Source organism: Octopus sinensis, unplaced genomic scaffold (assembly GCF_006345805.1).
Source record: "Octopus sinensis unplaced genomic scaffold, ASM634580v1 Contig13721, whole genome shotgun sequence".
NCBI lineage: Eukaryota > Metazoa > Mollusca > Cephalopoda > Octopoda > Octopodidae > Octopus > Octopus sinensis.
Window position 1 is genome coordinate 16916 of NW_021833034.1, and position 14466 is coordinate 31381.

General features: G+C 40.8%; 1 protein-coding gene across 1 annotated transcript in view; it reads right to left on the minus strand.

Annotated features, from left to right (window-relative positions):
* Nucleotides 1-14466, minus strand: part of LOC115229862 (protein mono-ADP-ribosyltransferase PARP14-like) — an 82948-nt gene that overhangs the window by 11685 nt on the left and 56797 nt on the right. The window contains exons 9-10 of the mRNA XM_036499360.1: nt 12928-13109; nt 8249-8618 (exon numbers count right to left, since the gene is read on the minus strand). Coding sequence (XP_036355253.1) covers nt 8249-8618; nt 12928-13109 — 552 coding nt within the window. The remainder of the gene's footprint in view (nt 1-8248; nt 8619-12927; nt 13110-14466) is intronic.

A 14466-nucleotide genomic window follows, 5' to 3' on the forward strand; every position in this document is an offset into this window, starting at 1 on the left:
TTAAAATATTGATTTTTTAGATTGGAAGTCCACCTGAAGATTGTCGATCAAGACAAGAAACGATTGTAGTGGCGGTTTTTTTGACTATTTATTAAAATTTTATGTATTGATTAAGTCTTTCCTTGTTTGTTTTGCAAAATAGTGGTTTTGTCTCTAATAATATTTTATAATATTTTACTATAAAATTGGATTTAATCCTAAATCTGATTTTTTCCCTGTAAATTTGGATTTATTCCCTAATATTTATTATATATATATATATATATATATATATATATATATATGTGTGTGTCTCTTCTGTTTTTTAATTATTATAAATCTTCCATTGATGAGGCAGCCAGTTTTGAACAAAGATACAAGACTACATCTTTGGGATGTGGTTAACACCGACAAATTCACATTTGGAACTTGAGAAAAGTCTTGCATGTTTTTACTGTTCCACTTGCAGATTGCACTTGTAATGTACAAATTAGATGGTTACTTTCTCTTTCTGAAAATCCCAATTCGTCCTGATTCACCCTTAAGCATTTACTAACGAAACCTAGTGCTCCAATTATTATTGGTATGAATATGAATTCATAGTCTGGATATAGAAGCTGGAGGTTTCGAAGCAGTTGTCCATGGATATCTTCTTTTTCTTTGATTTTCAAAGAGATATTTATATCTGCAGGGCAGCTGACCTCTATGATGGTACATACCTTTGCCCCTCTGTCCCAAACAACAATATCCAGTCTGTTACGCTTACATTTGACTGAAGTTTTGATGGGAATATTCCACCAGTATTCCTTGGGTTGGTGCTTATGAATGTATTCCATAGCATATGGGTTTTCAAAGTTTATTTCAGGACAGTCTTTTTTATGGATGGTGTTGTAAATTGTTTTAGTAACAACATCATTCTGCATAGGGAAGTAGTGTAAGGACAGTGTGATGCGAGGTAACAAGAATGGCTCTTTAGTACATCACACAGCTCTTACAATAAATATATATTGGACTAGTACAATTATTTGCCAGAGAGAAAAAGGAGACACAACCAAGTAGAATGATTAAGGGAAGATTTATTGATATATTAATATGTATGTCTGTGTGTGCATCATGTATACAGAATAATAGGCAGGCCATTATGAGAACAAAGTGTGTGTGTGTAAGCATAGATATATGTGTGTGTTAAGAACATATAAGGATGGCAATGAAGAAGAAGACAGGGAAAGAGTCTATAAAGAGAAATGAGGAGAATGTTCATAGACACAAGTAAGATAAATAATACCAGTTCATAGTTAGTACACGGTAGTTGAAATACTGCATAAAGAAGTTGCAGCCATGATGCTGAGCTGGTGACAGGTACATGTCATACGTGAAGTTGTGGCTGTGATGCTGTTGCTACCTGAGTCACTTGGTACAGGAGTTCTTGCAGGTTATATCTTCACTGTTGATCCATGGTGAAGTAACTCACAAACAAAGAAGTTTTGGAACCTGGGTGAGTTGCTTGCTGAGTTGTGTATGTGGAGATGTTGACATTAGGATGATGGTGGCGACAGAGATCGAGGTTGCAGAATGCTGTTGGATGAAGTTGGTGAGCCTCAACATAGCTGCTGTGGTAGCATGTTGTCTGGTGTCATCGCTGGAACTGGCTGTCTATGTGGTCAGTGGCTTTACCTTAAAAGGTCAGGAACTAAAGACATGTATTGAGGGAAAAACTGAGTTTTTATATAATGTAGCAGGCTCAAAATAGGGTTTGGGAAAGGTTGTCCCATGTGATCTTAGTAATATGCAGCAGTTGGTGCAATCAGGTAAGAGACATAATTGTGCCAACACCAACTAATCAGAGTAGTGGACACAACAGGAACCAAATAGTGATCAAAGGCTACCTCTTATCTGCTATGTACATACATATAGTCTACAATACAGTAGTACCATGAAGACATTTTAAGGCAGCTGCTAATCACATGCATGACGTCTTCCACTGAAACATGACATAGCCTACACATGCGGTTGCACTTTGGGATGACAAGAGCATCACTGTCTCTCTTGTTCACCAGGTACTTTGGGGCAATCTCCTCTTCCTGGATTGCAAACACGTAGCCTTCAAAGCATGATGTGATGTAGTGGTCTTCACTCAAAGGCCGTCTGCACTGATTTCAGGCCTCCACCACCTTCATTTCTTCTTAGGTAGAGTCTGTCCACATCACTGTTTCTTTGGAAGTTCCCAGTTGGTGTCAGGGTTTTGCAGGTTTTAATATGTATGGAGTGGATTTCCTCTGCAGACCAATCAAGTATCCCAAATGTTGGGGGTCAGCACTGGTATTGCAAATGCATTGTGGGATATTGTTTTGTTGCTAGAGGAGAGTTCTGACTACCATATTGTCCTAAGTCTGGTGTAACATTCTCAGGTCACACTATTTTTATTCTCAGTGCTTTCATATATGTGCCCTAGGTATTTGTAACATTCTTTGTGTGGAATGGGGGAGATAGAGAGACTGTTGATGCACAGGTTTGGGGTTTGGGGGACTGACTTTCCTCGTTCTATGACCAAATACAAACATTTCTGTTGGCCAAATTCCATGCCTATATCCGCTGAAAATGTTACTAATTCCAGTTTGTATTTTGGCATTGTCAATGCTTTTAGCATAGATCTTGATGTTGTCTACAAAGAAATTATGAGTTTCATTGATACTTCTAGCAGTTGAAGATCCTAGCATGTAGCCATTTGTTTTCTGCAGTAGGAACGATTATGGATTCAGTGGCAAAAGGAAAAGAAGTACAGAAAGACCATCTCCCTGGAATATTCCCTTTGAAATGCCTTTACTATCAGAAACAATTATTGTGTTCTCTGTTGGAAGGGTGAGAACTGTTGTCCATGTCTTTGTGAGTCTCTCTACAGAGACTCACAATTAGAGTGGAAGGTACCTTTGCCAGGTGTAGGCACTTCAACAGCCATGAATGAGGGATAGAGTCGAATGCCTTCTTATAGACAAGCCATACTGTCACAAGATTTCTGCGTTGTTTTCTTACTTCAGACAGGACGGCTTTGTTTATTAAAAGTAGTTTAGCACATCCCCACACTCCTTTCTTTCTATCAGCATTGTTCATCAGTCACAATGTTGTTCGACTCACAATGGACCTGGAGGAATTGATTCAGGTGACTTGTGCACAGTCTGAAGTAATATTTATAAAATTTCATCTTCTTACAAGTTAGAAAGACCCCTCTATGTGGACTTAACACCCACAATTTAGTCATTTTATCTAAGCAAAAAGCGAATACAGTTGCGCTCTTTGAAGCTGTAGGTTACCTGAGCATAAAAGATGAGCATTATTTGTAATTCAATGGTACAACAGTGTAACAGTTTGCTTTACCATACACTTACATTGTGATTTCTGCAAAGTGCTGCATAAATTGTCAAGTAAATGAGAGGCATCTTTGCCTCCACAGATTCAGTTGCAAGGTGTTGAGTAAAGTTATTTGATTGTAGATCTCCTTTCAGTCTTTTTATTATCACTGGGTCACACATAGTCCCCAGATGGTAACATTGATTTCAAGGCCTTCCCAGATGAGTGACTGGTTATTCAAAGACATTTATAGATTTTAAATTTATTCTGTCCAGTTACGTATCAGTATAGTGTTCATTTGCAAACTCCAGAGGTGACACTTTCATTTCCCTTTAGCCCTCACGTCACACAGTTGTTAATGTTGATTTCAGTTGGGTCACGCCCTTCCAATTACTATAGATTCGTAATGCATCTTACGGCTGTGCCTGTCTCCTGGATGGTGAGGAATCCTACATTAGGAGTGGTAACGACTAGGGTAGGGTAGCTGACTGCTTATTGTGATCATTTGTCTTTTGGTTTCCTGTAGCTTTGCTCTCTTTTACAAACCCAGTGAACATATATTTCCTATTTCAAAGAAATTCAAACAATAGATATAAGATCCTAGTTAAAAAGATTCTCAATAATTCAACTTCTCTGGTTGACATTAAGACACTCACCCCCAATAGGGGCCTTAACTCCCACATTTTTGAGCTCCATGACCTCCATTTTTCAGGAGCAAAATCTTTTTGACAGGTTCAATAAGACTGGAATTTTTATGTGCATAAAAATCAGTAGTATGAGATACATGTATCATGATTACAATTTCTTTAGGATGTGTAAAGAGGGAAATAACACTCATCTGCAATTTTGATGAAATTCGAAACAAAGATATTCCAATTCATTACAGAAAATATAACAGAAAAGTGTAATTCATGGAAATCGATCAATGGAAATTGCAGATGTGTTACCAGTGCCGGTGGCATGTAAGAGAACCTTCCGTTTCGCGACCGTTGCCAGCACCGCCCCGTTTCGTGTCCGTTGCCAGCCTCGCCTGGCCCTTGTGCCGGTGGCACATAAAAAGCACCATCCGTTCGTGGCCGTTTGCCAGCTCTGTCTGGCACCTGTGCGGGTGGCATGTAAAAAGCACCCACTACACTCACGGAGTGGTTGGCGTTAGGAAGGGCATCCAGCCGTAGAAACACTGCCAGATTTGACTGGGCCTGATGAAGCCTTCTGGCTTCACAGACCCCAGTAGAACCGTCCAACCCATGCTAGCATGGAGAACGGACGCTAAACGACGATGATGATGATGATGATGATGATGGTCAACGCCGGGTATCTCTGCTAGTATATTATAAAAATATGTTAGTGTTATTTAATTTCTGAATGGTTTTACTGCTGTTTGTTTATGTAGTTTGATTTGTTTATCCATCAGTTTCTATTAAGATAGAGATGTGAGTAAAATTAATAATAGAGAAACGAAGATAAAACTTTGGAAACAGCCTAAAGGGAGATAATTGAGAAAGACTTGAAAGTCAACATAAGATCATAACCATGTAAAGTAAAAATAACAAATAATCCAGAATCCTTGTCCGGTACAGGATTGATCCCAAAATCTAATCAGTTCATGCCAGTCACAAGGCCAAACATCCGTGAAAGTTTTATCTGAATCCATCCAGTGGTTCTTTAGAGATCTTGTCCACAGATAGACAAATAAACAAACATGACTAGAAACTATGCCTCCACCCAAGGCGGAGGTAATAAAACAAACATCGCAATCTAAAGGGTGGCAAGCTGGCAGAATCATTAGCACGCTGGGCAAACTGCCTCGTGGTATTTCGTCTGCCATTACTTTCTGAGTTCGAATTCTACTGAGGTCGGCTTCACCTTTCATCCTTTTGGGGTCGTTTAAATAAGTACTAGTTACACACTGGAGTCAATGTAATCGACTTAATCCCTTTGTCTGCCCTTGTTTGTCCCCTCTGTGTGTAACCCCCCCCCCCCGGTGGGCAATAAAGAAATAAAATCTACTTCACAGAAAACATCCATCACTGTAGTTTTCTTCTCCCCACCTCTCCTCTCCACTTCCTCAGTAGCTCTCTTCTCCCTTCACTCTGTAGTTTGCTGCTCCCTTCTCCCCCACTCTCTGTAGCTCTCTTCTCCTTCCTCTCTAGCTTTATTGGAACACACTTTCGTTTGTTTTCTTCTCTCGGTAGCTTTCTTCTCCTCCCTCTCTAACTCACTTCTCCCCTCTCTCAGTAGCTTTCTTCTAACCCTCTTTCTGTTACTCTCATTTCCCCCACTTTCTATTGTTCTCCTCTCCCCACTCTCTGCATCTTTCTTCACCCCCTCTTTTTGTAGCTTCCTTCTGATCCTCTTTCTGCTATTATCTTCTCCTCATCTCAATTTAACTCTTTCTCCCCTCTCTCTGTAGTATTCTTCTGACCCTCTTTTTGCAGCTCTCTTCTGCCTCTTTCTCTCTGTAGCATGCTTCTCCCTTCTCTCTCTAGTTCTCTTTTCCCCTGTCTCAGTAGCTCTCTTCTCCCCTTTACTGTAGCTTTCAGTTGCTCTCTTTTCCCCTCTCTCTCCCTCTGTAGCTCTCTTCTCCACTCTTTTGTTGCTCTCTTCTTGCATCTCTCTGTTTAGCTCTCTCCGTGGACATTCTTCTGATCCTCTCTCTGTATCTCTCTTCTCCCCTCTCTCTCTCTGTAGCTCTTTTCTCCTCTCTGTACCTTTCTTATGATCCTCTTTCTGTTTTAATATTCTCTCTGTCACTTTGTAGCTCTTTTCTCCCCTCTCTCTATAGGCCTCTTCACTTCTTTCTCTGTAGCTCTATTCTCCCCCCCACTCTCTGTAGTTCTCTCCTCCCCTCTTTCTGTTGCTCTCTTCTCCCCCACTCTCAGTTGCTCTTTTCTCCCCTCTCTGTAGCTCTTTCCCCTCCCTCTGTAACTCCCTTCTTCCCTCTCTCTGTTGCTTTCTCCTGACACTCCTATAGCTTTCTTCTGACCTTCTTTCTTCTTTCCCACTCATTGTAGCTCTATTCTCCCATCTCTCTGTAGCTCTCCTCTTCTCTCTCTCTGTAGCTCGCTTCTTGCCACTGTAGCTTTCTCCTAACACTTCATCAGTAGTTCTCTTCTTCTCTCTCCCTGTAGCTTTCTTCTGACCTTTCTGTTGTTATCTTCTCTCCCACTCTATGTAACTCTCTTCTCTCTTTCTCTCTCTCGGTAACTAATTTTCCTCACTCTCTGTAGCTCTCTTATGACCCTCTTTCACTGTAGCGTTTTTTACCCTCTTTCCACTGCTCTCTTCTAGCCTCTCACTGAAGCTTTCTTCTCCACTCTCTCTGTAGCTCTTTTCTTATACTTCTCTATAGCTCTCCCTTCTCTTTGTAGCTCTCTTCTTCCCTTGCTTTATAGCTTTCTTCTCCCTTTTCCCTGTAGCTCTTTCCCCCCTTACTCTGTAGCTTTCTTCTGACCCTTTTTCTGTTATCGTCCTACTCACTCTCTGTAGCTCTGCTCTATTCTTCCCTATCTCTGTAGTTCTTTTCTCCTCTCTCTGTGTAGATCTCTTCTTGTCTCTCTCTGTAGCTCTCTTCTCTCCTCTCTTTGTAGTTTACTTCTGATCATCTTTCTGTAGCTCTCCTCACCCTCATGCTGTTGCTTTCTTTTCCCTCTCGCTGTAGCTCTCTTCTTGTCCCCTCTCTGTTGTTTCCTTCTCCCCACTCTCTGTAGCTCTATTCCTTTCTCTCTCTAGCTCGCTTCTCCTCTCTTCATGTAGCTCTTTTCTCCCCCCCTCTCTCTCTGTAGCTTTATTCTGACCCTCTCCTGGTTGTACTCTTCTCCCCCTCCCTCCATAGCTTTCTTCTCCCATTTCTCTCTAGCTCTCTTCTCATCTCTTTCTGTAGCTCTCTTCTGACCCATTTCTGTTGTTCTCTTCTACTCCTTTCTCTGTAGCTCTCTTCTCTTCTCTCTCTCTGTAGCTCTTTTCTCTCCTCTCTCTCTGTAGCTCTCTTCTCCCTTCTCTCTGTAGCTCTCTTCTCCCCTCTCTTTGTAGCTTTATTCTGAGCCGCTTTCTGTTGTTTTCATCTCCTCCTCTTTCTGTAGCGCTTTCCTTCTCTCCCTCAGTAGCTCTCTTCTTCCTTCTCTCTGTAGCTCTTTTCTCTCTCTATCTCTCTGTAGTTCTCTTCTTCCTTCTCTCAGTTGCTCTCTTCCCCTCTCTCTTTGTAGCTTCTTTCTAACCCTCTCTTCATCCCCACCCTCTTTTGCACACTTTTCCCTCTCACTGTAGCTCTCTTCTTGCCCACTCTCATTTGCTCTCTTCTCCCCCCCCCTCTCTGTCTATGTAGCTCTTTTCTATCTATCTCTTACGGAAGCATTCTTGTATCCCTCTATCTCTATAGTTCTCCTCTCTCCCTCTGTTTGTTGCTCTTTTCTCTCTCTCTCTTTGTACAATGTAAAGTGTGACTAGAGAAACCAACCAACCAACAGTTATCTTTAGATATAAAAGTGAGGTTGTGTGTCTGTCTCCTACGATTTAGATTCCTAACTACTCCCACATTTTGCGGTGCAGTTTAACCAAAACCGGGTATCTTATAGTCGTGATTCATATCGAGCCCTTCTGGGTATTAGCGTGCGTCTATGATGAGTCTACGATTTAAAAAGAAATTTACCATCATTTTTTTCCATTTTAATGCATTTTTTCGCTATTATATAAGGGAAGTAACTCTCTAAAAATGTCTACGATGAGTCAACAATTTAAAAAAATATTTACAATCATTTTTTTTTTTCCATTTTAATGCATTTTTTGGCTATAACTCTCTAAAAATGCTTATATAGTTATTTCCCTTACAAACCCGAGCAACGCCGGGCGATACTGCTAGTTACTGATAAAAAGACAACAAAAAACAAGCAAGAACGTCTTTATAGTAAAAAAAATATGCACGTACCATACCTTAGGTTTTGTTTTCTCTTCATTTTAAATTTCCTCCCTTCGTGTTGAAAACACATTTTCTTAATATCATATTTTATTTTCTTCAAATTAAGGAATCTTTTTCCCAGTGAGTATGCTTTCTCAAGCATGGCATTTTCTTTGTCACTAAACATTCTTATGTTTTCTGGATTATTTTCATCAAAGTAAGACCATTGTGCAATGTCTTTAAAAATGATTTCCTCATCAGCCTCTTTGTATTCCATTAATAATGATTGGACATCAAGTTTAGCATTTTTTACATGAGAATGTCTGCCATGAATTTCAATTTTGTCCCTGATAGAAATCTGGACTTCATGATCTGTACCAATACTCTTTAAATTCGGCTTCTGAAAAGATAAAATAAAAAACCAAATTAATTCTAGAAATGATACAGATCATTGTCATCATCGTTATCATCATCATATAAAGTTTGCTTTTTTTTTATGCTAGCATAGAGTGGACAGTTTGAGAGGCTCTGGCAAGCCACAGGGCTATGGTGATCTCCAGTCGTCTGTTGTGGCATAGAGTCTGTGGCTGGATGCCGTTCCTAATACCCACCACTTTACAGAGAAAGGCACTGGGTACTTTTTCTTTCTTGACCCACCAGCACAAGTGAGGTTGTCAAGTAACTTGCAAGGTAGAAAGAGAGAAGAATGAAGAAAGGAAAAACTCCTGATATGAAGTGAGGGACGTGGGCGGGGGAGGTGAGTATTGGAGGGAAGAAGGAAGTGGGTTTATGCTAAAGCTTAAAGTATGACTGGGGGAGAAGCATTGATGTTTTGCTACAGAGGGGAATACATGGGTACCACACATTATCTAGGGGTGGCTGGGGGTAGTTGGGAGGAGATGATAGTGATGCAGTGATAGAGCAGACTCTTAGGGGACAGGAAGAGGAATATAGGAGAGGAGAGAGAGGTTCAGGGAAGGAAGGGGTTCTTGTATATGTGAGGGGAGAGTGGCTGGTGGTTAGAAATGTGGGGTGGGTAGGAAAGAGAAGGTTCAGTTGATAGGGAATGTTTGTATGGTAGAGGGGGGGTTAGGTGAGAGACAGACCAAAAGATTGATGGGGGGAGGGCAGTGGTGTGCAATGTTTAGGAATGGAAAATAGGGAGATGTAGCAGTATCTACGGGGTGGCTAGAGTGAGTGGGGTGTGATGGCATAAATGAGAGGGTGCTGAGGGTGAAAGCAGATAGGTGAGATGTCTTAATGAAATGGAATGGAATGTGGCAAAGGAGAGAGAAAAACTAAAGGCAAAGAAAAGTGATTGGTGAAGTAGCATGGGAGGAGGAGGAGGAGGAGGAGGAGGATAATATGTGGAGTGATGGAGGGCTGGGTGTTGGGAGAATGCTTGATGGGGCAGGATGGGTTACAATCATAACAAGAATACTTTCTAGACATCATTTTTGCTGTGTTGGATGATGAGTCTTTTCAAACACAGTGAATCACTTGTCATCTGAGTTCTTTATCATCTCCTCTGTGAGGCTCAACATCTTGAGATCAGCCTTCACTATTTCCTCTCATGTCCTCCTGGGCCTCCCTTTTTCATAAATTCCACCCACTTTGAGTGACTAGCACTTGTTCGTGCAGCTGTCCCCCTCCATAAGCATCACATGACCAAACTAACACAATAATCTCTTCTACACATCACATTTGATTCTTCTGGCACTTAACTTTTCTTTCAAGACTATAGCACTTTGTTGTATATGCACACTGATGTTGTACATCCTCCAGAGCATGCTAGTTTCAGTTCTCTTTGATTTTCACATCACCATTTGTAGGCCACATCTCACTACTTTGTTGTATTGTTTTTCAAACACATGCATCATACAACCTGCCTTTTATTGAGAGAGAGAGAGAGAGAGAGAGAGAGAAGAGAGAGAGAAGAGAGAGAGAGAGAGAGAGAGAGAGAAGAGAGAGAGAGAGAGAGAAAGAGAAAGAGAAAGTAAAGAGTTCTTTCATAGCCAACAGAGGTAATAACTCCCTGAATTTTCTCCATCCAGTTCTTATTCTAGCAACTATACTTTCAGTACATCATTTCTTCTAAGGAGTTCCCAAGGTATTTGAGAAAATCTATTTCCTATTGTCTCCTTAGTATCTTCCACATACAATCACTTCTTCCTCTTTTAGCTTCCCTGTGATTCCACTGCACTACTTATGCATCCATAGTTTGCACTGGGTACTCAGAACAGAATTCCTGCCTACACATTTCCCATACGTCAAGTGAGACTTGTGGGCAGTGGAGTCTTGTCTGCTTTCCTGCTTCTATAGAACTTTGGTCTTGGCTAAATTAATCTTAAGCAACTTCAATTCTAAAGTTTTCGTCCACACCTGGAATCTCTTTTCTAATTCTACAATAGATTCTGCCTTGAGAATGATGTCATCAGCATAGACTAGCTCCCAAGGGCACCCAGTTTAAATTCTTCTGCTATGTTATGAAGAGTAATGATGGATAAGGGAGGACTGATAACCGAGTCCTGTTGCACTCCTACCTGTAACCTAAATTCATTACTGTACTCATGGACAACGCTCACCTTATTGATTGCACTCCTGTATATGGCTTGTATGTCTCTCACAAGCCATTAATCAACTTCTAGCTTCCTCAGAGTCTACCTCATCATACAGCAGAGAACCAGTGAAAGGCTTTCTCCAGGTCAACAAATACCAAGTACCATTCACTGAATGTGACATCTTCTCGTATAGTCTGATTCACAGCATTAGGTCATAGCTGACTCCACCGGATACTTTCAGCATCCCAACTAATTCGTGATGGATCAAGGACTTTCTCTATTTTCATACCCTTTTAAGCTGTATCTGTCATACTGCTGTCAACTTGGGTGGCTGGTCCCTCTGTTGGGTCCATATTGGGAAAATTCTCTTTCTCCCAGTCATTCTCTACATTTCATAGCAGCACTGGCATCATACCTCTTTATTCTTTTCAGGATCATTAAGTGCAAGCATACCACTAACCATCTGCACAATATTTTGATTTCCTATGATACTCTCTCTTGAAGTCCAGAATATCTCACATCTCCAATTTTCATATTGTACAACATTGGACAGCAGTCAAGTTATGAAATATTATCTTCTTATTTGAAATATTCTAAATCATTCTAAATTCTAAATCATCTGAAATATTTTTTAAATTAGCCAAACAATTTCTTCTTCAGATTCTCTTAAAATGTATTTTCTGGTCAAAAACACAGATCCATCTGCAAAATATCTCTCTCAAATTTAGGTATTTTATACCTACTAATAAGTATTCCTTTTCCAAGAAATGAGAGGTGCCCCTACATGGCTGCTTGTTTTCGCGGTGCAAAACCTCCACCGTTACAGGAAGTCCTAAATTTTCTCATTCTTGTTGTCTCCCATGTACACTTCAAAGTCTTACGCCACCCCCACCCCCTTCCATAAAAGGTAGTGGTCATTCATTGCAAAATATGTTAGTGTAGTGTACGCGGTTTGATCTTAAGTTTTATTGTTTGTCTATGAATCCTGCCAAACGCGAGTTTTCTTTTCAGGTTCATGAAGCTACTAGGGCCAATACCGCCCACACCCTCAGGGTTGTCACCCTTAACGTTGGCACACTGAAAGGCAGGTCTGGCGAGATCGTTGAATTGCTTGAACAGAGGTGTGTTGATATATGCTGCATTCAAGAAGTGAGGTGGAGAGGAGGTTCTGCTAGGTTCCTCTCAGGCAAAGGACAGAGGTACAAGATTTTCTGGGCTGGGAATACTGACGGGGTCGGGGGTGTGGGTATACTTATCACCGAAAAATGGGTAGATAAGGTAATCGAGGTAGTCAGAGTATGTGGCAGAATACTTAAGATTAGATAATTGCTTCATCATAGTTTAGCAACCATTATATCGGCCTATGCCTCTCAACCAGGGCTACCCGATGGACAGAAAGACCAATTCTATGACACCCTACTGCAGACCACCTCATTGACGAACGACAGGGACCTTCTCTTTGTGGCTGGTGACTTCAATGGGCATGTTGGACGACATGCTGGGGGCTTCCATGGTGTACATGGAGGCTACGGTTATGGTTCCCGCAACGAGGAGGGAACCAGGCTGCTGGAGTTCTGCGATGCGAATAGTCTTATGGTTTGCAACACTAACTTCAGGAAACCTACAAGCCACCTGGTCACCTACCGATCGGGCCGACATACTAGCCAATCGACTACATCCTTGCCAGAAAAAGGGAAAGATGGCTGCTTATAAATGCCAAAACCTTCCCAGGCGAAGAATGTACCCCACAACATTGACTGGTAGTTAGTGACTTCCAAATATACTGTTACCATTCATAATAGCTCTTAAACAATTGTCTACAGCTTCCAAAGCATAAACTGGTATCATTGAAGCTTCGTCAATACTGAAGACTTTTACTTGCCTAAGAATGTTTCCTTGATCAGAATTTGGTGGAACATTGCACACATTTCACTCAAAGGAAATGGAAGCTTGAATATACTGTGAAGATTTACCACTACCTTGCAAAAGAGTTGTAGCAACGCTAGTACAGAAGCCAAGGGAAATAACTTGAATTTAATCCTGACTTATCTCCCTTAGCAGGTGTAATAATATGGAGATAATAAATAAATAAATAAATAAATAAATAAATAATTAAATAAGAACCCTGTATTGTTGTGGACAACTTACTCGAGATTCTGTCAAGTCCACATCAAATGGTATTTTCTCAGTTGTTAATAGAGAATCGTACTCCTTTTTAACAGTTTCTATAGCATTGTCAAGATTTTGGTATTCAGCAAAGAATTTCAATGTGACACCAACGTCTTTTTGACCAGCAGAGACATTATCTTCTATTTCTTCATCTTCATCATCTGAAATAGAAGAAATATTTATTTTGTCAATGAAAAATAACCAAACAAGCAGAAGATTTCTTATGGTGCAGCTTCAAGATTAAATAATAATTCAAGTGTTTCCTGTTTTTCTGTTCAGTGAAGAGCTATCGGTTCTTGAAATAATGAAGTTAACCTGAAAAAGACTATCATCTTATCCCTGTGGGGAGTGATAACAACTGCTCTTTAATTATTGCTATACATCACCATCTAGTACATCACTGCTACCATCTTGGGACTCTTGAATAGTGAATGATGTTAAGTGTTGTTTAATTATTTCTTCTTCCTTAGTACTCAGATTGAAAATCTCTCTAATTAATGATAAATATTTAGAGAAACCCTAAGAAAATGGATCTTTTGTGTTGCATTCAACTAAATTTGAATGGGCCTCACAGAGGCAATAACCAAGACCTTTGGCATTATGTCATGCTTGAGAAGAAGACCCATCAAGCTAATGGCACCCGTGCCAGTTGCACATAAAAGCACCCATTACACTCTTGGAGTGGTTGGCATTAGGAAGGGCATCCAGCCATAGAAAACCATGCCAAATCAGATTGGAGTCTGGTGCAGCCTTCCAGCATGCCAGCTCAGTCAAGCCGTCCAACCCATGCCAGCATGGACAACAGATGTTAAATGATGATGATGATGATGATGATAGTGATAATACAGAATTTACTAAAATTACTAAGCTGGTGTAACAAACTAGTGAATATCTTCTCTGGACCTTTTGGGGGTGCGAGAAGCAATCACTTTCCGTTGCTTTAATAATCCAGATTCTCTACCAGTCAGAAACAACAAGACGCAGACATAAATAATATATATATACTTTATTCTCTTATGACAGTAACAAATAAGTGGTATATCTGGGTATCCCTTTGGTATAGATGTGTCAGAGCTGAACTATATCGCTGTAGAATCTACAGTGTTCAAATGCTAACGACACTGGTCAAAGATGGCGTCCGGAAAGAAGAAGATGATGTTGTCTGCAACAATTCAGGTTAAAAGTCTTTTGGTAAAGCTGCTGCTATGTCAAGTTCGGACAGAGAGAAAGAATTTCACGTCTGTTGCCTTCAGTCGCTTTTGTCTCAAGTCAATGACTGCTGCTGGACGCTAGTGGTCAACGTCCTACGATTCCCCTGCCTCGGCTAACTGCCACGTAGGCAAAAGGGTCCTTCTTTCGGGGCTTCGCGCATGCGCGAGAGGGCCCTTCCTCTCTCTGCCCATCAGAAGGCACAAACTCCGCACGCGCGAAACAGGAATGGACGGTGCGCGCGCGCGCCGCTGTATACCGTCACTACACTGGTAACTGGAGCATAAATTAACAGCAATAGTAATAATG